Here is a 26397-nt window from a genome sequence, read left to right on the forward strand (position 1 = left end):
CGATGTTTACATTCGCAATTGAACAGTCTTGTTATATATTACCGTCATGAAAACAGCAAACTTATTATTTACCGTCATGAAAACAGCAAACTTATTATTTACCGTCATGAAAACAGCAAACTTATTATTTACCGTCATGAAAACAGCAAACTTATTATTTACCGTCATGAAAACAGCAAACTTATTATTAAAAATAAAATGAATTATTTGTGTCAAATTTATTTAATTTGCATTGATTGATTACACAAACACAGATATAAAATAATCACATACATTTGCTCATGGTGAAATACAATATAGCACTTATGACAATAACTTTGATAAAATAGCACATTCATGATTCATGATTCGTGATATAATACACAGCAGTATAGCACATTCTCAAAAAAATACATTTAAGCACTATTATGCATAGAATAAGATACAGGATTCATTTAAATTCGTTTGAAAAAGGCTTTTTTGTCTGTTTGTTTTCTACATGCAGTGTAGTGAAATTTCTTTTTTACATAACTTTCAGAATTTCCCCATGATGTCATCGGGGTCCTTGTGCGTTTCAAGAACAATAAACATGAGCTTGAGTAATAAATGCCTCTTTAATCAAAAACATAAACAAACAACTTTAATTATTCACACTTACCAATTATCCTCCAATTATGACAGTTTGTTATTTTGACACGCACAGTAATTTAGCGAAGTAATTTATGCTGCAAACCATCATGCAATTTTTTCGCACCTACAACTCGATCTAAAGTTTGACATAAAGAACAATGAAAATGTGTGAAATTCGACTACAGGGACTGAAATAGGGGTTAGACATAGCGAAAAAAATCGAGATAGAAAAATCAACATAAGCAGAATTATTGTAATATAGAATGAGAAGGAATAAATATGGGACCGGGTAAAAAGTTTGACACAACCGGAAAATCGAGATATCCGATGTTGACATTGCGAGTTTGTACTGTATAAGTTTGCATTTCTCTTCAGTTATAACATACAATTTTTTATTCAAATATGTTAATCCCTATGAATAGGTACATAGTAGTGGAGACAATGCATTTATGTCTGTGTTTCTCCTATCTATTGTAAACTTGGCATACAGGACTGACATTGGGGATATGAACTGATCTGCTGTGACTGCCGTTTGGCAAATTGGCACAGTTTTGAACCCATATTTATTATGCTAGGAACATCTCCTAAGAAACCAGTATCCTTGTTTAAGAAGCTAAGAGAATGTAACTGGTGTTTAATGAATTCTTCATCTACTATCAATGATACTTTTTAGAATTTACAAACAATTTCATTATTAAACAAACCAACCAATCCTGTTTTAGAGCGTTATCAGAGCTGGCAACAATGTCCTCCACAAACCGTGTACGAAATTCTCAGAGCAGCTCGGGGTTTGCAATGTACTCACGTAGTCCACCGACGCCAAAACAGGAGCGAATGTCTGTTGGACAGTGGTACACCATACAGTCAAAGGTAAGAACGCCATTGAGGCTATAATAAAGCTTGTCTGTTTTTCAGTTTAAAGTAAGACACTTGGTGCCATTGTTGACGGATGTGGCTTCGTTGTCTTTTAGTGCAATGAATAAATGTCAAAAGGTACTTAAATGAAACTTGGTATGAATGTTGCCAGCGACAAATCGCATGTGCTTGTCAAGGCCAATTACTCTGAATTAATAGTTGTTGAATTAAGCCTCTTCAACTGTTGTCGTGATTTCATTTGCAACACAATCTTGTCATCTAAAAGTGATGAATATTAAATGTTATGAATGTGATGAAAACAATAACACACCATCAAGACTTCTTTACTGTATAGTACTTGGGTACAACTTCCAAAACCTGTGCCCCAGCTAGGAAATATTCAGTTTCATGAGTACACTCAAATAAAACATATGCTTGCTAAGACCCTTGAATGCAGCTATAAAAGGACAATAAGAAAGATGATGTCGTTGGGCAGCCAGGTTTCGGCCCAATAACGTGTGTTAGTATTGATCCATAGTAATGAAACTTGTAGTGTAGGTAGCTTATGTAAAGAGCTAGCTTGTTTTGAAGTTATTGCTTTTAATTCAACATTTTCCTTGACTTAGTATTCAAATTATTCTCCTGAAATGTTTTAGCTAAAGAAGTCTAAGTGATAAAACTTTGAGGAATTTTGTCAAAACCCAAAAAGCAAGGGCAAATTGCTTGTTTGAAAGTAATACATGATAAAAGATGTATTCTATTACCAGCGACAGAGGACAAAGTCTCGGACATTCAAGGATCTTCAGGAGGCTAAGGACAAGGTGCCGAAGGATAAGAAGAAGAAATCGGTGAAACTTGAGCCTGTCCGAGTGTATGATACACTCTGTCTCCTCCGTGTTAATAGGGAGCTCGGCGAGAAATACAGGTAGGGGTAGTAGGTTTTGTGTTTGCCTATTTATGCCAATAACCTAACGAAGGATTAGCGCCATAGGATAAGCTTGAGCCCCTCTGAGTGTATTACACACACTGTCTCCTCCGCGAAAATAGGAGATCGGCAAGAAATTGTAGTTTGGTTGTAAAGATTTGTGTTAATTGATTTATGGTAATTCCTCAGCAGAGGCCAAAGTGCCAAAGAACAGGGTTTAGCAAACGGTGAAGCTTGAGCCTGACTGACGGCGTAAATGACACACACTGTCTCCACCATGTCAATACTGTGGAGGGGGGGGGCGTTAGGTCAATTTTCTATGCTGGCTCGCTTATACTATTTTTGTTGATTGACAAAAAGTTTAAAACACTGTGTTCTCAACATGTATATCAGAATCTGGGCAGAAAATAAAATGAGAAGGATAGGTTTGATGAAGTGTAATATTATGTTTTATTAGGAACATTTCTTTGCGACATTTCTTTGTCAGAAGTAAAAGAGAAGCTGGTGCAGTTTGTTGCTTGAAGTCTGTTATACTAGGCTTCCAATGAAGGGTGGCAGTATATTCAAGTACTATAAAATGCATGTTTTTAAAGATAATTTATTTTTGAGTTTGTCAATGACAGGGAATGGTTTTATACTGCTAAGAGGAAATGAAAAATCGATTCTTTGATTCTATAAACATGAAATAAAAGTTTGTACTTTGTGCCATGTTTTTAAAATATGCTGTTTCTACAGGCTGGATACAGGCAACATCCCGGCCATGTGTGAACACAACAAACTTGAGGCTGCAGCTGTTGGCAGGAAGGACCTTGTCAGGGTATGGCCTGGTTGATATTACTGTAGAATATGGGGTTTGGTGGTAGCATACAAGGCCTATCACTCTTGCTAAAATAATTGTTGAATTATGCCCTTTGATTGCCTGAAAAAAGTTGTTGGGATGAAAGTTTCAAAGACATTTTTTTCTGGCCTCACAGAAATTTTAGCCTTATGTTGTAAGAGCCGTGGTCCCTAATATCTGTTATGTGGCCTCCTCTTAAAACCTGGACAAGGGAACTTATAACTTTCAGGAGGAACATTTAATAGATCTAAATATATAAAGTGTCCTTCTACTCTTGTTACAGCTGTGGTCCCTAATACCTGTGATGTGTAGCCCCAATCTGGCTCCGTCCCCAAACCCAGATGATGGAACCCCATGGGCCCAGAGACCCTTCGGCAGAAACATGTTGCAATCCCTGTATGTTGGAGTTGCCAGGATGATAGTTTTATAAGCTCATGTTCTGCTAAACAGTTTAGGATGTCGTCATCGTTGTCAGTAGTATTTAAAAGATACTCATTTGTTTAAGTTGGATATCTTTTTAACATCATCTAGTGGGCACCAAAAAGAATATAATTTTCACAAAGTGCTGCGCCTCGTGTGAAAATGTGACCTTTTGATGTTTATAAGATGAAATAAAACTGATATATCAGTGGAAGAAATAATTTTGCACTATTAATTTTATTCTTTAAACTTATTCAGAATGACATGAATTGATATATAATTGCACAAAAGCACACTTAAATTTTGATGATGTCAAGCCATTTCAGATATAACAACATTGATATTTTGTCCTAGCTATGTGGACTCTTACATTTTTATTATGGTGGCATAAAGGGCCAAAACTTTGAAACTGACTGATATCAAAATGTTATTTCACTGTAACAGGGAGATATCAATCAGATCTCTCTCATACATTTCTATAAAAAACTGGAAGGCATCAAGTAAAATGAATAAACATGAAATATTATAAGTATATCATGTATACGAAATTCTTATCATCATGGTGTCATGAAAAGTTAACTTTTTTGAAAACTGTCTTTATAACACAAATATATAATAATGAGCAATTTACAAGTGAGTAAAGTTGCACAATTGTCATTTTTCTGTTATTTTCAGCATGGAGCACTACCGGAAGACCTTTGATGTTCAAACCCTGGCCATGTTAATCTGCGTGTTCTGGGATAGGAGACACTTTAATCTTCAAGCTATCACATCCAGTGGTCAGAGCCTTAAAAAGTCTGCTTCAAAGGTCTCGCTTGACTATGTTCCTGCTAATGTAAGTGCTCAGGTTTATTGAAATTCATTTTGTGTAAAAGAATATGATTATTTCTTGATTGTCTTTTTATCAAATTAATATTATGTAATAGTTAGATGACATGAAGTAATATCTTAATGGTTAAATTTGGTTGGAGTGAGCATAGCAAATGGGTCCTTCTTAATCATTAAGATATTACTTCAGGTAATCTAACAGACTTAAAATACAACCTCATTGGCTGACAAATTGTAAACACAAAATCTGATGCAGGGAGTGTTATCAGATGAGTGGCAGTAGGCAGACTTTTAAACATCTGCTAAAGTTGAAATTCTTAATGATTAAGCGTTGTGCGTATTGATTGCCTGTCTGCAATTTCATTGGCTGAAATTGTAGGTTGTATACATTTTGGTAGGGTTTGCACCTCTGTTTTGTTATGACTTGTCTTAAAGAAAAGGTTTATTTTTATAATGATATTGATGTTGTTATTTGCTTCAAATTACTATGTAACTTGATATAGTAGTGTTTCCAAAATTTGTTGACTGCCTAATATGAAAATGCATTGCCCTTTTAAATTGTATTTTTTTTTTATAAAAGTACTATTCAATGATAAATCTCTGACAAATCATTTCTGTTTTGGGCCAAGTGTCTTAATCAGTAGCAATATCTCTGACAGGAATGGATAACTAAAGGATAATTGTTTGTTTCAGTGTAAGATTGTAATATATTTCACTGAGTGAGAATCAAAAGATATATTTGGCATAGCCACGAGTGAAATTTTCACATTCCAAAAGATATATTTCATGAGTCACAATCAAGCAGAAAGAAATTACAAGATACAAGAATCTTTATTTAAGTACGGCCCCAATTTCTTGAAACTTCCTACGTTTAACAGGCTGTAGCTTATTTCAATTAGACAAAATATATACTTATACATGATTTTGATAAATGAAATATTGAATATTGTGATAATCATATAGGTAATTCTTATTTAAAGTCTAATTGAAGAAGTTAATTTTACGCCAATGAAAGACAAAGAAAAATACTGAGCTTAGCTTAATACTGTTATAACGGATATTTGTGAAATTGGGGCCGGGGTATATGCTAACAAAACTTATTAGCTCAATGAGCTATTTTCCAACATAAATAACCAACATACATGACATATCAAAACATAACAAAGAGCCGGTGGCCTGGAAATAAAAGCATATAGTTTTAAATAGGTACAATATTGGAATAATTGAGTATAAGCATTCGGAGCTCCTCGGCCATTTTATCGAAAACAACCTCGGATGTATTTGGACGGTTTACATACTGAAAAAGTGGTACGTTTAAGTCCGCTGCAAGTAGATCGCGTAGTAATTTTATTTAGCAGTTAAACTTTGTGACATTACTCTTGGGATTCTTAAATATGTTTGCAATAATACTATTCAATGGCAATCAATTTAAACTTAGATCAACAAATACAACTCTAAAACACTACATTTAATTAATGATTTAATTAAAAAAATACGAACTACTTCAACTGATGTACCTGCATACATCCGAGGTTGTTTTTGAAAAAAAATGGCCGAGGAGTTCCGAATGTGAGTATAAGGTGACTCTTACTGGATCACAAAAGTCTCAAATCAGGTACCTTTCTGTATCAAGTTATATGCTACATGTCAGTTGATTGTTTAAGTGTCTTGATTTCAGATGCTTCCATAGATGTCAGTTCAACCCAATATTTATAAAACAGTGATTTTTCTTGGTGCATTTTCCCCTGCGAAATATTGATCATTTTCCCGGATAATCCAAATTTGATAAAGGCAGATTCCGTTAGTGAATAAAATAGCAAATGTATTTCGAGAAAGATAAACAAAATCTTGACATTATGTATGCATATTTAAGTAAAAGCATGGATATTATTTTTTGCTATTATGGTGTATTAGCTATTTTGGCATTTAATTTTGTATTTTTCCAAGTTTTTTCCCAATTTGAAAGTCACAGGCAGTGAAAAGTATAAGAAAAAAATCCCTGTGAAAAGTGTATGTTTTACAGGGAAACCATAGGGGAAACTGTCCATTAGTTCATTTGTTGCCATATTTTGTCAATTGAAAGCATTGATGTTGCTACTTTTAATAAAGCTCAAAGATTAATTGTCATAATTATTCGAAAGAAAATATATATGACTTTACTTCAATTAATCCACGTGTTTGATAACTAAACCATTTTATGTATATACAAATAAAAGCAATTTTGCTTTGAGTTGACAAAAGGGCTGTGATTATGTTTATATCTTAAAGATTGGATCTTTGTTTTCTTTCTAGATTTGAATTTTTTCTCTCTCCTGGTGAATCTTGTGTCTTATCAAGCAGACTCCTGACTTAATTGTTCATCCTTTTAACTTTATACATGATATTCTGTAGTGTGAAATGAGTCTATTTCTGCTGAGAAATTATCCATAAAATTGGATTATGGGTTTAAAAAATGATACACATGTGGCCATCAAAGTGTGGACAAGCCGATAAAAGCATTAGTTATTGTCTAAAAAGTAAAAGCTTTAAGTTTAAAAAAATGACATGTTAATTTTTTTTGGTCATCAGTTTTTCATTTTCAAAATTATTTGCATTAGTTTTTGTAACGTCACTTGGTGTTCAAAGAAAAATGTTTGTGACATCTTGTGTCAGCGTCATTGTAGTGCAATAGCAGTGCTCTTGTTTTTTGTTTTTTTTCAAAACTTCAAAAAAATGAATGGGAAAACAGTTTATACTCCTAAAGGTGTTTAGTTTAAAATAAAAAATGAACATATGAGTGAATAAATCTAGAATTGCAAAGGCAAATGTGCAATAATGAGTACACTTAAAATAGTTAAATTGAAAGGTTACAGGCACGTGTCATTAGCGGAAATGATAGTAGCGAAACACTGAGGAATTCATCATTCTTTTGATGTTTTATAACAGATGAGATAGTATTAAAGCTGCACTCTCACAGATTGAACGTTTTGACAAATTTTTCATTTTTTGTCTTGGAACGAGCCAATTTTTTTTGAAAATGCATGGAAACCAGTTATTAAGACTGCTGACAAAAAATTAGATCGCAGATTTTTATATTTAAGTTCAAAAAATGATGTTTTATGCATTTTTCTTAAACCGTTAGTAACGGTTTAAGCCATAAAACATTAATTTTCGAACGAAAATATGAAAATCTCTGATCTGATCTTTTGTCAGCAATATTTTATCATCGGTTTCCAGATATTTACGCAAAAACTTGCTCTTTCCAAGACAAACAATAAAAAAGTTGTAAAAACAGTTTATCTGTGAGAGTGCACCTTTAAAGACAGTGCTGTACTAGAAAGGTCATTGCCATTATTAGTGTTAACAAGATTTATTTTATGGCTTTGTCCGCAGTTAAATGCCATGGGTGTAAATTAGGGAATAATATTCCCTTGAAATGGTAGAAAAGTCTTATTTCACATTGCTGAATGCTGTCATTTTTAGAGCCAAGAAACAAAGTTTGGCAGTACAGACAGCTGGAATTTGTTGCCTAGTAAGTCTTGTTGCCATGACAACCAATCTCCTTGACAACAGGGGACTTCATCGTACCTTCATGTTGCTATTGTACCAAAGTTACATCCCTTTGAACTGTTAACCCTTTTCTTTTTATCCTGGTGTGTTTGATCACCATACAAATCTGCAATTAATATTAATTGAGACTCTTATGGTAATAGGAAATACATTGTAAATATACATTACAGTTGAATATGTTAGTTTTAGTAGTGCATTAAATGAGGGTTAGAAAATATATATAGCACGCATATATATGCATGTTCAGTATAAATATTATAACAATACTTCCTTTTACGATTAAATGTAAAGATTTAGCTTCAGATTTATTTTCTTTAAATATTCATTGCACCCAGAATATTTGATATAACCATTAAAATGCATTGAATACCCAAATTCAAATTGCTTTTTTCACAATGCAAAAATGTATTTCAAACTGTTTCTTTGGAGTCTTGATTAATTCTGTACTGAAATGAAAGAACGCAGCAGATACACCTAAAAGGACACAAAAACACCATCACAATATACACTTGTATTATATTTGATTTTGCTCATTTGCATTATCTGGTAGGCTTATTCTGCTTTTTAAATATTTTGCGCTGTAGAGCTTTGATTTTTTTAGACTGAATTCTTTATCTCAGGCGAATGGCTTCACGATAGCTGTTTTATGGTTTCTTTTTATGTTTGTTGTACATGTTTCATAGCCTGTTTTTATTTAAAGCTTCTCTGTTTTATTACACCTTACAGATTTTTCGTAAAGGTTTGTTTTTTGAAAAATAAAGTATATTTTAGAATAGCAATGCAGACATAGTCACTCCAGTTACATTTGTTCTAGTTCCTCTTATATATCTAGGCAGTCCTTTTTATTCAGTTACTTATTTCATAACAGAATTAGTGTTTTTCTTTTTAGCTCGTCTGGGTTTTTTTAGAAAAAAAGGCGAGTTTTTGTCATAGCCTCAGTATCTGTGTCATCGTTAATAGCGGCAGCTTTGTGCAAAATCTTAAACTTGGCCATAGCTCAAAATCATTTCAATATATTGGAATGAAAGTTGGTAAAAATGTTGCCAGAAACAATACACACAGATAGAGTAAGGCCCATAACTTTGACTTGAGTGATTGTTGGGTTATGCCCCTTTTTTATTGTAAAATAACAGATTACCGTTTGTGTTCTACGGGACTCTTGTTTAGTTTTTGGTTCCCATTTTACCCTGCATGATTGTTGGTTTAGGTCATGTTATATCCATGTACCAATCTAGTGGATGCATTTAGTGTAAGCATACATACCCAGCCTTCCCTTGATGGTTGCACTTGGCATTATAAATGCATAACAATTTAAAGCTGCACTCGAACCAATTTACCAATTTTACAGCTTTTTTATTTTTGTCTTGGAAAGAAATAATTTTTGCGTAAATATCTGCAAACCATGCAATGATATAAGAAATACTGACTAAAGATCAGATCACAAATTTTCATATTTCTGTTCGAAAATTTTTGTTTTAAGGCTTAAACTGTTACTAACGTTTTAAGAAAAATGCATAAAACATCAATTTTTGAACTTAAATGTAAAAATCCGCGATCTAAATTTTTGTCAGCAGTTTTATATAATTGGTTTCCATGGATTTTCGCAAAAAATTGGCTCATTCCAAAACAAAAAGCAAAACTTGTCAAAACATTCAATCTGTGAGAGTGCAGCTTTAAGCTCGGTCACCGTTGTATATGTTGTAGTTAACCATGAATTTTGGTGGTAGAATGTATAAATTTATCTACAAATCTAAATATGTGGTGGTATATTTTTATTTCAGCTTTCCCGAGACATTTATTTTCAGAATCTTCCTCAAAAAATAAACCTGGATACAAATATACAATTATTTTTTTTTGTACCTGGCTACTTGCATCCCAACACTTCAGATTTGGTGTATTGCAGAATGTAGGAAAAGTTATTGGAATAAAAGACAATGGTGTAGCAATGAATAAAATATTTGTGTCTGTCTATTCTTCAGTATAATCCGTATCACACAGTTTCTTCAATGTCTGGGTTACTCAGAAGCTTGACTAGTAAGTTGTGTGTGTTGTCTCCCTTGGTTTATTCTTTAAAATTTACTCTTCACTAGTGGAGATTCGTAAGGTTGTGGTGTAGGAGGGCTTGATTTAGTTTCAGTTTAAAGTTTGACACTTGGAATCATGTGCATTTGATCTGAAACTTCTGCTTGCCTTGCCTCATAATGCGCCACAATGTAGAATTATGTAGGGCAAAAATCTCAATATTCGGTTAACATATTCCTCAAAAACTCCCACTATTTAACCAGTCAATCTTGTGTTTAGTTTAAACATACTTATTTTACAACGATTGTAAAACATGTTATTGCAACATTATATTAATCACTCTCGTTAGCACAATTTTACGCGAGAGTGTGGTCTTGTGTTGTGGGGGAAACCGGAGAACCCGGAGAAAACCCACTTGTCCGGCTTGGTGACCACAAACCAAACTCACATGCGCCCAAGCCGGGAATCGAACCTGGGTCGCCTAGGTGAGAAGCGAGTGCGCTAACCACTGTGCTAACCAGTCAATCTTGTGTTTACATGTCCTAAGCAGGAATATCGGCCTGTCATGAATCATTTGTCCTTATAGAATCACATGAACTTATTAACACACACGGGAACATGGATTTTCACAGTTTCTGGGCCCTTTAGAATGTTTATCCTGATTTAAAGTATATATAAAAAAAATGTACTGAGGAATTGTTCCTAGAATTCATGATGAAACGACGTCAAGTACCCAAGTGTACTATCCTTTGGTTACACACAACCAATTTTTACTTATGAATTTGACATAATTTTTAGTGCAAAAGGGTCTATGGCAACATTGCTGACCCTTGATTGAGAAAAACATATACATGTTTTTATGGATGGACCTTTGTGCTATTTCATTCAATAGTTATAATTCCTGTTAAATGAAACAGGACTTGGTAATTCTGGGAATCCTTTAACAATTATCTAGTTTTTAAGCTTTTCTAGCTTCATATTCTTCATAACAATATTCCAATTTTTCTATGGTACACAAATTTACATGTACAAATTGTAATATTTAGATCTGTTCCCTAACATGTTTATATCCTGGTTCTCGCCTTATTTCTCCACATTCCCAACAAAAAACTTAAATCTCCTACAATGATCATAGTGTTTTAAACAATGTCAAGTATACCATAGGATTCATGATATGTATTTTTTTTTTTTAATAAATTCTTTTTATCAAAAGTGCTTCTAAAAGCATGAATGCTTTACGCAACACAAATCATGAGGTTCGCAGTTAAAAAATCACCATTAATTTGCTTCACGCTTTGTCACCAGAATGTTTTATCTATTAGTAGTAACAATGTCTGTTTTGCAAAGAAAAAAATATATTTCGTAGACTTGTTGTCCTTGTTGGTATCATCATCATTGGCTGCGTTGCCCTGCAAAAACTCAAATGTTAGCCATAACTTGAGCAACTTTTAAGGTACAGTACTCAAATAGAACTTGGTATGAATGTTGCCAAAATCCTTGAATATGCGAAGTCCAAAACTCTGGCTTTAGTAATTGTGTAGTTATGTCCCTTTATCAACTGGAGAAAAACACAACAAATGTGCATTTGCGTTTGCTCGGCAGCGCTCGTGCTTCTTGAAACACAGTAAATATTTATTAGTTGATCTGATTAACATCTTACCTTATTGCAGGGGTATACTTCTCTTACTTTAACTAATTGTAATTTCAGCGATGTGCCCCTCTCTTAACCTTGATAAAGATTTCAATCTTGTCATATAATGTGCTGTAAAATCCTACATGCTGCTATGTTATATAAATGGAAAAAGTATTGTCTGCCTCTAAAGACAGTTACAAAAATTGTTGTCTGCCTTTGAGAAATACTATATGATAAAAAGTTGTCTGTCGTTCATGAACATCATGCTGGCTGCGTCAGATAAAGGTATTTGAGGAATTAACCTAAAACTGTTTATTGCTTTTTTCATCTTGTGAATAAATATATTGAAATAAATTGTTGTCTGCCACCCAAATTCACAAAAATATCTCATCATTCAAAGCCAATTACATTTTTAATGTGGCACTCTCACAGATTTAGCAAATTTACAACTATTTTATTTTTTGTCTTGGAAAGAGCAAATTTCTGCGTGAATATCAGCAAATCAATGATATAAGATTGCTGACAAAAGATCAGATTGCAGATTTTCATATTTCTGTTCGAAAATTAATGTTTTATGGCTTAAACCGTTACTAACAGTTTAAGAAAAATGCATATAACATTGATTTTTTAACTAAAATATGAAAATCTGCGATCTAATTTTTTATCAGCAGTAAGAAGTTTCTAACATGTGTTTCCGGTACGGATAGAAAAATCCGATCCGAGGGCACGTGCGTAAGCCGGTAACGAGGCTTGCCGAGTTACCGGTCACGCAGCATGCCCGAGGGTCGGATTTTTTTATTATTTTTTTATATTTTTTTCTTGCATACCTAAAATTATGATTTGTGGAAAAATTGACGTAGAAAATGCACTTTTGTACATTTCACCAAAAAGCGTGTGCGATGTTGTGTACTGACGTCATTAAGTGCAGTAATTTTAAATCACTATCGATGTCAAATTGCGCTTTTATGATTATTTATTTTCAATTTTAATCAAAAGTATTGTATACTTATATTTTTGATTCCGCTTTATTGAAATTGCATAAGATACTTTTCATAAACCATACAATAAAAGAAATAAGAAGTGGCGCGTTGTTGTGCGTGACTCATCTTACATGGTGGGTGTAAAATGAGTTTTTCCAGCACCGGTCACATGACCGGTAACACACGTCAGGTATGCAAGAAAACTGGTTTCCATGGATTTTCGCAAAAATTGGCTCGTTTCAAGACAAAACATTGAAAAGTTGTCAAAACGTTCAATCTGTGAGAGTGCAGCTTTAAATATCATTAACTCATTCACATCAAATCCTTAGTATCAAATCATGCATGTTTTATGTTCCTCACTGTAGAAAACATTCATGAACCCGCTGTGAAAGAGGAGCTATCGGAGGAGACAGGTAACCATGGATACGTAGGAATGTGGTCTTGTATCCATAGCAACCATGAGATGGGTTTTCTATATTGTCACATAATTTAACAGCAATTGTCAGTGTTAACATATTTTGTTAAATTGTCTGTTTCCCAATTTTTTTTAGATATTGTTATAACCTTGACCAAGCCATCTTCCAGACTTTAAAACTAACCATGAAAGATAATAATCATGCCTATATCCTGAATCTGTGCGCAAGTGACTCAAGGCTTATAACTCTGTCTCTATACAATTAAGGTCATATCCTAATATACACTTTGCCATAAGAGTTAGAACTTAAAGGGACTAGACCTAAAATATCACATCGCTTACCAGTAAACTTAAAAACAGCGTCAGTATGAGTATGTGTGCTAATCATGTGACTTTCCCACTATAAACTTGGAAACCATTATGCACAATTTGTAAACTGGAAAACTCAACTGAGATAGCTACAAAATATTATTGTAATCATGTAAAATAAATTTATTGGCCTCATACCAGCTCATATAGAAAAGTTCAGACTTGTTTTGAGGAAATACTGTAATTGCTGATTTTGTGATTTTAATTTTTTACAACCTTAGCTTGAGTAGTATACATTTGTGATAGCGATCTATTTAGGGATTTAAATAAATAAGAAAAATCAAATGTGAGGAAAAGACACATTAAAAGGTGCTTCTAAAATACTGGTAATATGACTGAAACTTACCTGAAAAGGAATGTGAGAACCCACCCTGTGTTGCGAATATATTGCATATCATATCACTTTTCTTTTGTGTATTTTTTCTGTTTATCTTTTAAAGCTGCACTCTCACAGATATACCATTTTGACAACTTTTTTTAGTTTTTGTCTCGGAAAGAGCAAATTTTTGCGTAAATATCTGAAAACCAATGAAATAAGATTGCTGACAAAAAATCAGATCGTAGATTTTCATATTTCTGTTTGAAAATTAATGTTTTACTAACGGTTTAAGAAAAATGCATAAAACAAATTTTTGAACTTAAGTATAAAAATCTGCAATCTAATTTTTTGTCAGCAGTCTTATATAACTGGTTTCATGGATTTTCGCAAAAATTGGCTCGTTCCAAGACAAAAAATAAAAAAAAGTTGTCAAAACGTTCAATCTGTGAGAGTGCAGCTTTAACGAAAATGTTCTGAATGTTGTAATTGTTAATCTAATTGCTGTCATTCTTGCGTAACAGTTTCAAATTAAGCATGTATATTTGCTTTATTATGTTTGTTGCTATCTTTCAATCTCCTGTTGTTTTTTTGGTGTGTTTATTTTCGGTTAGCAAAATATTAAAACTTTGTTTTACATTCATTGACTCTATCGCATGTATATGTATTGAGAGCTTGGAAAAATAATATCTGGAATAAATTAATCTCTAACGATCATTATTCTAAAGACCGCTGTTTGCAGATGTGTTTTTTTTTTCAGTTTTCCAATCCACCTCCCTTTTAAAACAGTGGAAATCACCCGTATATTTTTTTTTAAAACCATTTTAGCAACTGTGCAAGTCAAAAACTTCATTATTTTTTAGGCTTTGTTGTGATTTTTGCTACTACTTGCATTTTATTGTATATTCAAATTATTTTCTTTCACAAATTTGGTGATTTCATAAACATTCTTGTGCTGTAAAAATAAATAATTTAAACCAATGGTTTAAAGACCTGTCACATCAACATTGCAACCTCATAGCGATAAAAAGAAATTACAACCGCAAAGATGTTTCAGAGGTCTCTGAAAAGTTCAGTTCAAATACAACCAGTCACTACCTTTATTTGACATTCCGCCTGGAGGAATTTTTTAATTTATGTAAATTTTTGTGTGACCTTTATTTAACCATGGGTCTATGATGGAACACAAAATATGGCCGATTTTTTTTTTAAATAGGGCAGAAAAATTTAAACAATGCATTGTCAGTCACTGTCATTGTTCACACAAAGTTTTTATTTCAGCAACAGAGGAACTTTACCCACCCCGTCCTGGCTTACTGTCCCCAGTAACAACTTTTTCATCTCCCATGGCAACTGTTGCCATGACAACTAAACCTAAACACTTATTCTCTAGAGGTATCTAAGTCCCTATGCAACCCCGTACCTTTCACTTATATTTATTCCTTATTGGGATGATAGGAAATTTAATGGTGAAATGTAGATATGCACTATAAAATATCTTACTTTTTTAATTATTTATTCATTTGTTGTATGTTCATTTAAAAATGGAACTGTTTCAGGGCAATATAAACATGCATATATACTTTTGTGAACATTATTTGACAAGGCCAATTTAACCACCTTCGTGGACATTTTAAAAGCTGTATTGTTCTTTATGGCCATTCATCTTTGAAAACTTATATTTTAAAAACTAGAATATTTATATATTTTGATAAGAGGTAACATTATATTTAAGATAACTGTAAATCCTAAAATCACTGTACAATAACTTGTAATCTCAACACCCTATATTTTTTATTTGCTGTGCAAAGAATGGCAGGTTGCTTTTAAATGCATGCTTAAATACAAGGGTAAATGTATGTATTCATTCCTTTTTGGATAATAAGTAATGGTGATGACTGGTTTACTGTCAACATTTTCAGCTAGCCTGTTTTTCAAGAAGAAAGACGGGATACTGTCATAGCCTTTGTGCTGTTGTTGTCTGCATCGTCCAAGTCGTTGTCTTTGTGAAAGTGCCAAAATTTGGTCATACAAATAAAAAATGAATATATACATATTATAGAAAGGCCAATTACTCTGGCTTCAAATATTGTTGAGTGCTGCCCCTTTTAAGACTGTAAAATAACAGGCGAGCATTGGCGTTCCCTCAGTGGCACGCTTATGATTTGTTTTTAACAAATTGTTGCATGAAACTAACATTTAAGCATTATATACAATCCCTTCATAATATATCAAATTAATTTAAGTCGCTGGCATTATATATTGTTCAGTATAATGATGATTGCTTGTTGTAAACAGATTCAGTTGTTGTAGTTTATTTATTTCATAAGTTTTGGAGTTTACTTTCATCTTGTAATTGAATTTTGGAAAGAATGCTCACCTTTATAACTGTAATTTTACTAACCTATTATCAAGTTAAACTGCAATGTCATATTTTACAAACTCGTACCCAACTTTTCACATGGGAAGGATTTCTTTTCAGCCATGGTGAAGTTGCGCCGTTCCAACAGTTTCAACGATGTGTCTTTCGAGGACTACAGATTTGCGGATGAAATTGAACCAAAAGAAAAGCGAGAAGAACAGGAAAGAAAATTGCATGAAAACAACTGCAGGTAGTTTGGAATGAAGTGGGGTTTGAAGCTGCACTCTCACAGTTTTGACTTTTTTTCTTTTTTGGGGGGTCTCAGAATAAGCTGATTTTGGCATCAATGCCTTCAATTCAGTTATATAACACAACTTACCATATAAGAGATCTTAATTGTTAGAAAAACTGCTGAAAAAATATTTTTTTCTTAAAACATTAGTAACACTTTAGCCCTAAAACATCAATTTCCAAACATTTTTTATGAAAAACTGTGATCTGATCTTCTGTCAGCAGTCTTATATCACTGGTTTCCAGACATTTGCAATACAATTGGCTTGATTCAAAGACAAAAATGAAAAAAGTTGTCAAAACGGTCAATCTTTGAGAGTGCAGCTTTTCAGGGTAATACCCCTTACGCTGTCATTTTCAAGTTTTCAGTCAGGTTAAGCGTTCGATATATTTCAGAATCAGGCAAAAATAAAAGCAAACAACATGCTTTTAAAAGAGGACATATATGTTATTCACAATCACATAATTAAAACCTGGATGATAATGTATCTGTCACTGGTATGTTAACTGTTAAAGATATGACCATGCAACTTGGTACACATTTTCATTATGGTCTTGTGTTGTGGGGAAACCGGAGTACCTGGAGAAAACCCACTTGTCCGGCTTGGTGACAACTAAGCAAACTCACATGTAACCAGGCTGGGAATCGAACCCAGGGTTGCCTTGGTGAGAAGCGAGTGCACTAACCACTGGGCTATAGACAACCAGTTTTATTTCTCTGGCTTAACTATCTGTTGTGTTATTCCTGTTGATTTGACCCAGAAAACCTGGTGAGAGTTGGCATCCACTTATGTTTATTTTGTTTCATAATAAAATATGAGCACAGATTTGTCATCTTGACCTGATCGTTGATTTCAAGAATTGTTGGTTTTCTACCCTTTTGGCCACATACATTATTCCAGACTGCTGGACCCAAGCATGTATGTGCAGTACGACCATATTCTGAAGATGTATGCTGACATTCTGGCCCGGTGGGGATTGCGCAATCAGGCTGTACATATCAAGAAACATGTGACAATACCACCGGAACCACATGCTGGAATAGGTAAGCTCCTGCCCTGTGTTAACATCAAACACAACATATATGGTTAAATGCATTCTCCCACATTTAATGTTTCTAAATCAATAAATCACACTTAGGATGACTGAACTTTGACATTGCTTTATTTGGTATGCCTATTTCTTCCTGGTTGGACTTGTCAGTAATTATGTGTTTAATAATTGTTTTTAAATTACTTTGAAATTTTTGATTTATTCAAAATAATGCTAAATTTGCATTATTAAACATCATCTTGTCAAGCTTCTTTCGTCTGGATTAATCAATGAAAATTAATCAATGAAAAATGTCAGCTTTTAATGTATCCATTTCGCTGGATAAATCTCCGAAGTATGTCTGGCTGTAAGGTATCCATTTTTGCTGTAAAAATCACTGAACTATGTCAGCTTTTAAGGAATCAATTTTTCTCTGGATAAATCTCTGAGTGCAGCTTTTAGAACTGTTTTGCTTTTTTTCTTGGAAAGAGCAATTTTTTTCCTAAATATCTGCAAACCAGTGATATAAGATTGCTGACAAAAAATCAGATTGTTGATTTTCATATTTCCGTTCGAAAATCAATGTTTTATAACTTAAACCATTACTAACGGTTTAAGAAAAATGCATAAAATATCAATTTTTAAACTTATATATAAAAATCTGCAATCTAAATTTTTGTCAGCGGTCTTATATAACTGGTTTCCATGAAAATTTGGTCGTTCCATGGCAAAAAAAAGAAAAGAAAAACGTTCTATCTGTGAGAGTGCAGCTTTAAAACAATATTTGTAGTCATTTTCATGTTAGAACATTCTTAAACAATTGTTTGATTGTAGTTGCTCATCACATAATTCATCACTTTCTTTAGCTCAGACAACATACTGCAAAAAAATGGGTTGACTTAAATAATGGCCTAACAATTTTTGAATTGGGACAGTATTGGTGAGTCGGTCAGTTGACTGAAAACAAACCATTTTGTAAGGATTGCCTAATGATAATATAGTATTTAAAGCTCTTGTACAAACAGCCAGTGGTTCATTGAAAATGTATTATAATTGTCATATTTTTGCCACTTTCTACAGTCGACTCGACAGGATGCATTGGTAACTGTTTTGTCATGTATAGAAGTTTCACCTTTTTTCCTTAATACTGTGTATCAAATATTGTGCATTATTTTTCATAATTTACGTTTATAAGTTTGTTTGGGGACTTTTCTGTTTTTCAAACCAAAATTTGAGGTATGTCTACATGGTATTGGTCTTTGTGTAGGCAACAGCAGTGCACATTCTTATCCTTCAAACTGAAAAAAATCATAAAGTATTTACATAAAACTTAGTACACATGTTACCAGTTACAATATGCATATCAATATACATGTTATCAGCATAACAAGGGCCATAACTCTTGCTTTACAAATTATTGTGTCCCTTGATCAACGGAGAAAAACTGACGAGGGTCAATAGCGGCTTTCATTGCTTTATTGTTTTAGTTGGTGCATGTGTTACAGTTGTTTCGGGTTGAGATGGTGGGCCGATTGTTCAGAACTTTGTTCAAGTTAACAAAATCATTAACGGCATCGTTGTTAACTTTTAAACATGAAATATTTGGTGATGTGCTCTCATATTTCGATATAAACAAGTATGGCTGAAACTGTTGTCTCAAATTTTGTAAGAAATACAGCAGATAACAAGTGTTTTAATTCATTAAACTTTCAGGCCCCAATTTCTCTAAACATATTAAGAAAATAATATTTGAGATCAATATGACAAACATCTTTTTGTTTTATAAAATTATATCTACGTAAGTAATTTGAAAATGAAATAAGATTATAATCAACTTCAGTGAATTATGCTTAAGAATTTTTGAGAAATTGGGCACAGATCATCAAAGATTTGAAAGTAACTAAGCAATGATGTCATTATTCACATTGTTAACAAAATTCTGATTAATCGACCGTATGTGTTATTGTAAACCTTTTTGGTTGAAAAGTGATTTCATATATTACATACATACTTCTTATTTTGTGATCACGTTTCTTGATTTTAAAGACATTGGTTCAAAATATAACCATTTCCATTGCTGGTTCCCTGCTGCAGCAGTTGACATAATTATATATAGCCCAGAATCTATATTGCACATAAAGCTTTTCTGTTATTATTGCTTCTTAGCATGTTATCAAGTAAGCTGTGTAGATAGTCAAATTGTTTTAGTATTAATTTTCATTTTTTCAGTTCTTTGTTATTTATATTTTAAAAACAAGCACCTCTTTTTTCTGAATATTATTACATTTGTTTTAAATAAGAGAGTTTGTTTTATTGTATCTTTAAGTTATAATTTACAGGCGAAACCCGTTGGCTCGATATCCCAGAGAGGTACAGCCAAAATACTTTGAGCCTCGCAAATATATAGAGCCAAGCGGGAATGCTTCCATAGATAATAAAAAATGGTCCTTTACATAAAGTTTGAGCCAACAAGGAAATTGACCCAAGCAATAACTAGCCAACTGGTTTTGACTGTATAAAAATGTAAAACATGAACTGCCTGAAAAAATTACGGAAAATGTTATTGCATTTTCATAATAACAAAAATGTCACTTTCACATCATTTCATAGTTTTGTATCTAAAATTGAATAAAAATGTTAGAGCATTGTAATTTTTGGTGAAAAATGTCTCTTTTATTATGATTGCAGAGTTTGGTGTGAATTGCTTCTACTGCAAGGCTGATGTACGGGGTGTGAAGTGTGGCTCGTGTAAAAACCAGGCCTTCCGTTGCATTATCTGCCATACTGGAGTCAGAGGTAGGAAGGTGTTACGTTGATATTAATTATTTTAGACATCATATATTTTACAACAATTGTGAAGAAAGTTATGATAGCTTATACTTAGTCACTCTAGCTTATACTTAGTCACTCTAGCTTATACTTAGTCACTCTAGCTTATACTTAGTCACTCTAGCTTATACTTAGTCACTCTTGTTGGCACAATGTTGTGCAAGAGTGTGGTCTTGTGGTGTGGGGGAAACCGGAGTACCTTGAGAAAACCCACTTGTCTGGCTTGGTGACCACTAACCAAACTCATATATGCCCAGGCTGGGATTCGAACCCGTGTCTATTGGTGAGAAGGGAGTGTGCTAATCAGACAACCTATTTCTACTTATAACCCCGCTTCTCAAATTGGAGTGGGGGCCAAAAAGGAATCCTGCGCATCATCATGTCGGTTCATTGGACGGTCCTGTTTTCGTCCATTCTCATTCATGATCAGATTTTAAAATGATTTTGACCAGAGTGACCACCATTGCATGATGATTTGTCAGGCACAAGACCCAAGTCCCTACCTTCAAGGTCAAAGTCACAGCAACCACCTTGATTTAGTATGTTTTGCCGTATTATCCTCAGTGATAATAGTTTGTGTCCGTTCCATATCTTTGTCATTCATGGTTGGATTATAGAATTATTTGGCAGAAGTGACCTCCATAGTATAAAGACATTGAAAGCACATGGCCCTTGTCCTTTTCTTCAAGGTCAAGGTCAAAGCAACCTTCTGACTGAGTGTGGTCCATCAGTTTATTCCATTTTTGTCTTGTCCATATCTTTCTCATTCATGGTCGCATTTTAAAATTGTTCATTTGTGCTACATTAAAAAGACAGCTTGAATCAAGGTCAATTTCCAAGATAGAAATACGAGTTTTGGTATGTATTGAGATGCAAAAATAGTGCCTCCCTGTAAAAATCGTTCTAGGGTTTTATCAAAGTTCGGTAATTTTTTTACCAATCAAATAATTTTAATCTGCAGACTAGCCTAAATATAAACTATGGACAATTTATCAACATCTTATCAATTAGCTGTAATGGTTTTCTGGATGAGAGGCAGACACCTATATCACCAAACTACTTTCACTTTGATGCTATTTATAAGGGAGGGATGGCCTTATGGTATAGGTGTCCACATCTGTACCAAAGACCACGAGGGATGCCTCAACATAACATTTGAAGGTCAAATTAGATTTTCTACTGGTTCAAGTGTCTGCCTCTCACCCACAAGTTCCAAAGTTTAAGATTTCCTCATAATTGGCACCTGCAATACACTCTAACCTCGTTGGCTCGAACTCCCAGGGATTGGCAAAAATACCTCCAGCCTCAGAAAATTCGAACCAAGGCGGAATGCTTCCCTTCAGTATAAAGAAATCGGTCCTTTACGTCTAGTTCTAGCTAACGAGGAATTCGAGCCAAGGGAATTTGAGCCAACGGGGTTAGACTGTACTTGGTGTTACCAAACATAACATTCACTTAAAACTTCTTAAAGAACAAGGCCAACAACCATTAACAAATTTCATGAAAAAGAATACGAGAGATAAATTAGCATCATGATATTGTAATTAAAATCTTATGAAAATAACAAACCATAATAATGAAGACTTTAAAATATGCATTCTATTTCAATCCTACTATCTTTCAGGGGCATCCAATTTCTGTCTGAACTGTGGCCACGGGGGCCATGCTAGTCACATGAGGGAATGGTTCAAAACTGAAATCATGTGCCCCACGGGATGCGGATGCCAATGTGCGAAAGGGAACCCATTCTGATGATGGACTTGAACTGTAAACACTGGCGCAGCGCTTGTGAGATGCTGGAGTGGTTTCAGGTCGAGATCATGTTGGTACAACATCATGTGCCCAACTAGATCCAGGGTATGGATGCCAATGCATGAAGTGGAACACATGTTAATCATTGAATAATGGACAGGAGAGCCATGCTAGTCACAATGGGAGATTGGTTCTGGGCTTAGATCCTGTGCCCCACTGAACGGAACCCATTTGTGGACACAGGAGTATGACTTGTCTCATGAAGGAGTGGTTTCCGAGCGAATTTGGTTCAATCACAGTTTTGACTTTTCCAATTGAAAAGATGAAGATGATGTGAGTGGAATCAACATGGTGGCTTAGCCTTTTGTATTTATTGTGCTTGTAATGAAAAAAATAATCTGTTTAAACACATGATTATGTTAAAAAAAGAAGAAAAGTTATAGTGTTGTTCAATATTGAGATTTCAACCATGTCGCTATATTAATTGGCATGTAATGAATTGATGTGGTCTCATTGTCCATAATTTGATTACCGGGATAGTTTACCCTTATCGAAGAATATCAAGTATTATTTGTAAGAGAAAATATCTTTTTGCTGGATGATGCACTAATAAACTTTGGACAAACAGCCTTGGACAAGTGGTAAAGCATAGTTGGAGACAAGTTCCAAGTGATAATTTCCTTACTGATGTTCAGTGGTTGAAATTTGAACAAGCCTTTAAAAGTTAAAATGCTCTCCGGGCTGTCTCAAATTCTTTATTTAATGGGACAGGGCTTGATGCCAAGCACTAGTGTAAGAATAGGGGCTTGTCCATCAAAATGTCTAATATTGATGAATGAGTATTTGCATTTCATTTGAACATGAAGCAATATTCATAAAGCATCTTTGTGAAGATTTTCAACTTAAAAAAATGCTTGAATGTAAAGAAAACTAGCAATGTTTTATACACTCAAAACATGAAAAAAAAGCAAAAAAATTCCAAGATATATGAATAAAGTTGATGTAAAATGGAGCGTTTTTAACACATTCTTTGTTAAAAAAATTGAAAATTTCTACTAAGTTGGATAATTATTTACCAAAAGGCTTGTTCAATACGGACCGTGGTGTACACAAATCAAGGGTTGACTGTTTGATACAATTTATGAATGTGTTTTCTAAAGATGTGCTGCCGACTCCCAAGGCAATTTTGTTACTGTTTCTGTGATATTTGTTATTCCAAAATAAAAGATTAAATATAAAATGATCTTTGATTTTACTTATAATTGACCTTTTGCAAAATGCCCATTGATAAGAAGGAAAAGAAACTAGATACATTTTGCCCATCAATGTGGTTTCATATGATTTGTCAGACATATGATAAAATAATCCACATAATGGTTTAACTGTTAAGAATATTTTACCAAAGACGTTCTAGCAAAGTGTCAATTTGTTTTTAAAAAGATCTCTTAATTTCCTTATAATTTTTGTTATCAGAAAAGTTATTTTTTTAAGTAGATTGTGTCATATTATTCACCAAGGGAGACTACCCTTGTTATTCCAGGTCTCTGCATGGTTATTTACCTTCCACCATATAGAGCTAAACAGCTGTGCAATGCAACAGCTCATCTGATACTTGAACAGGAAAATGTGATACCCGGGCTCATTGTTTATTCAGTGACAAAGCAAGCCCTCCTCATGTAACTCTCAACTTCTGTTTTTTAGCTTGTCTGCTTTTTGAACTCAAAATGTTAATTATCATACCACACTGAGCACAGTATCATTGGCAATAAATTTGGCAGGTCAGCCTTGTGGAAAAAAACAACATTAACTAAAAAGTTCCCTATGTGATGACAATACAGTAAAACTGGGATCGCTTGAGGAAGACGGGGCCAAGCTAAAATCTTGAGTGATCAGAAGTTTTGAAAGACCCAAGTTTCCATTTTAGTTTGACTACATATGCATAGCAACATCCACAACTCTGGTTTGGTTCCGTAGTGTAATTCCCCTTAGTTTAATCTAATGTCTTTTACAATGATTGTGAAACAAGCTTTTACACTTAATATTAATCACTCATTGCCATGATGTTACTTGAGAGTGTGTAGGAGAGTGATGGAGAAACCGGTGTACCCAGAGGAAACCCACTTGTCCGTTTTGGAGACCACACACATGCCCCCAGGCCGTGCATTAAACCTAGGTTGTCCCGGTCAGAAGCCAGTGTGCCCTAACCATTGTGCTACCCAGACAACGTTATTGGTTGCAATGGCTAAGTGGTAGGTGCATAAGATACTGGATCAGAGGGTCATGGGACTCAATCCTGCATGGAGCATTGCCAGTAATACATAGATATGGCATGTATAACTCTGAAGATAAGACCAGATCAACTAAAAATTCCCTTTGACCGTTTTGGAAGGATGGACAAGCATTGAAATTCGATCGCGGTGCTTGCGTCATTTCATTTGTTTTATTAATTGATATAAATATTTCTCATGTACAGTAACTGTTCTGTTACTCAACAGATTAATTCATTTTAAAAATGGAGTTAAAATTGATATGTTTAGACCAGATATTAAGCTGAGTCAGATTTTTTTGTGTCCATATAAAAGATGGTAAACTCCCAGATTGATCCAGGGTTAGCCTTTTAATGAGGGCTTTGTACCAAACTCGGCACAGACAACATGCAACATATGTCATGATATTAAAGAAAACTCGACTGACATACTGTAATTATTGAAAATGAACCGCAATTATTAGCAATTCACATCATTGTCTATATATTCTTTTGCAGCCATTTGATAAATATGTAAATTGGCGAGTATTTATCTACCAATCCTTGGTTTTATAGAATGTCACATTGGAATTATCGTGTGGATGGGACGGATAATTATGTTTTTATAACCATTTATAGAAGATTTAAGGTCATCTCCATTTCAGACATTCCTGTTTAGTGCTAATATTGGACATGTTATATGGTAATGCTGGCTTGTTGTGATATTCACGTAAAATATTAATGGTCTTTTCCCAGTAATGCATCTGAAAACACTTATATTATAATTATTTTACACTTTGATACCAAAATTGCAGATAAAAGTGCAATCGAAGAAGTACTTAGGCCTGATATTGCAGAAATGAATACGGTATTAAAAATGATAAAGCCAGGTTTTTAAACTTTTAGTTGTTAAATATAAAGGTTGAATCTTTTAGTTTTGTGGTTCACATGTGTATGAAAACATTTGGCCAGTGCACGGTAAGTGAAGGACTTCAAGATTATCCATGAATTGCTGAAATGTTTTCATAGAAAAAAATTGTGTCTACAGTCAAAACGTGTTGGCTCGATTTTGCTTGGCTCGATTTTCTCGTTGACTCGAACTAGATGTTTAGGACCGATTGTGTTTAACTCATTCCCGCTTGGCCACAAAGTATTTTTTTGCTTTAATCATAATTGATAATCAAATAGAAATAGACAATTGATCATTTAATAAATACTCAAAAGATTATTTCTATACTAAACATTGATACGAAAATAACAAATATATTTATTTCAACAACTTCTGTGTGTCTTATATGTATTTTAGAATTACACCAACATATTGGAAACAGAACATGAACTATATTTTTTAAAATTCATAGCACCATTTTTTATATATGATGTTATGATTAAAAAAGGATATTATACACAATTATTTAATGGTTTCAAGTATAATAATAAAGTTCACCTAAAATCAATTATAAATGATAATAATCAATTTGTTACAATGCTAGGTGCCATCCTGAAATACTTTCCACAATAATTGTTTTTGGTTTTTTTATGTGCAGAAGTAATATTTCCCATTATACAAAAGGCTTCAGGTGCTCATATTTGTATTTTTGCCTACATTTTTCTTTAGTTATAAACTTAATCTAAACAAATGTTGCTTTCAGGATATAATTGCCATTTTAAACGGCAGTAATGCATTTTGGAGAACATATCAACAGGATTGGTTGGCCAAATTTGTTTTTTTGAGTCATTGGTAATAAATCTTAATTTCCATACATGCATACAAATGATGAAATATAAACGATTTCTTGGCAAAATCTACAAATTAATATTGAATATTTTGTGGAGCAATTTCAATATTTTATACATCTGTAACGTTTCATCCTAGAATACTTAAATGGCTATCACTTTCAGTAAAGCCATTCAACGTCCTGAGTTTTATGGTTTTAATTCCAAAGTTTTATGCAATGCCCCAAAAACCTTGGTCTTAGAAATCCAGGGACAATTTAAATGTCATAAAACATGGGTTGGCGAAGATGTTAAAGTCCCAAATAACAATTCATCAATTAGCAAGGAATAATGGAAGGAGACAGAACGCAGGACAATTAATTGTATGATGCATGACACATTCAGGAGCTT

The 26397-nt window shown here is 33.6% G+C and overlaps 1 protein-coding gene across 7 annotated transcripts in view; it reads left to right on the forward strand.

Annotated features, from left to right (window-relative positions):
* Window positions 1-23269, forward strand: part of LOC128242862 (GATOR complex protein WDR59-like) — a 37155-nt gene extending 13886 nt beyond the window's left edge. Inside the window, exons 16-27 of one of the 7 annotated variants that reach the window (XM_052960252.1) lie at window positions 1332-1479; window positions 2232-2389; window positions 3125-3206; window positions 3511-3623; window positions 4323-4482; window positions 7938-7986; window positions 13025-13072; window positions 16242-16371; window positions 17315-17457; window positions 18525-18545; window positions 20133-20240; window positions 21898-23269. In XM_052960252.1, coding sequence (XP_052816212.1) covers window positions 1332-1479; window positions 2232-2389; window positions 3125-3206; window positions 3511-3623; window positions 4323-4482; window positions 7938-7986; window positions 13025-13072; window positions 16242-16371; window positions 17315-17457; window positions 18525-18545; window positions 20133-20240; window positions 21898-22025 — 1288 coding nt within the window. In that variant the 3' untranslated portion in view covers window positions 22026-23269. Of the gene's footprint in view, window positions 1-1331; window positions 1480-2231; window positions 2390-3124; window positions 3207-3510; window positions 3624-4322; window positions 4483-7937; window positions 7987-10003; window positions 10059-13024; window positions 13073-15040; window positions 15155-16241; window positions 16372-17314; window positions 17458-18524; window positions 18546-20132; window positions 20241-21897 lie in introns of those variants that run through there. The other 6 variants (XM_052960249.1, XM_052960251.1, XM_052960250.1 and 3 more) reach the window with 6 other exon arrangements.
* Window positions 23270-26397: the final 3128 nt, after the last annotated feature.

The sequence above is a fragment of the Mya arenaria genome, chromosome 8, assembly GCF_026914265.1.
Source record: "Mya arenaria isolate MELC-2E11 chromosome 8, ASM2691426v1".
Lineage (NCBI taxonomy): Eukaryota > Metazoa > Mollusca > Bivalvia > Myida > Myidae > Mya > Mya arenaria.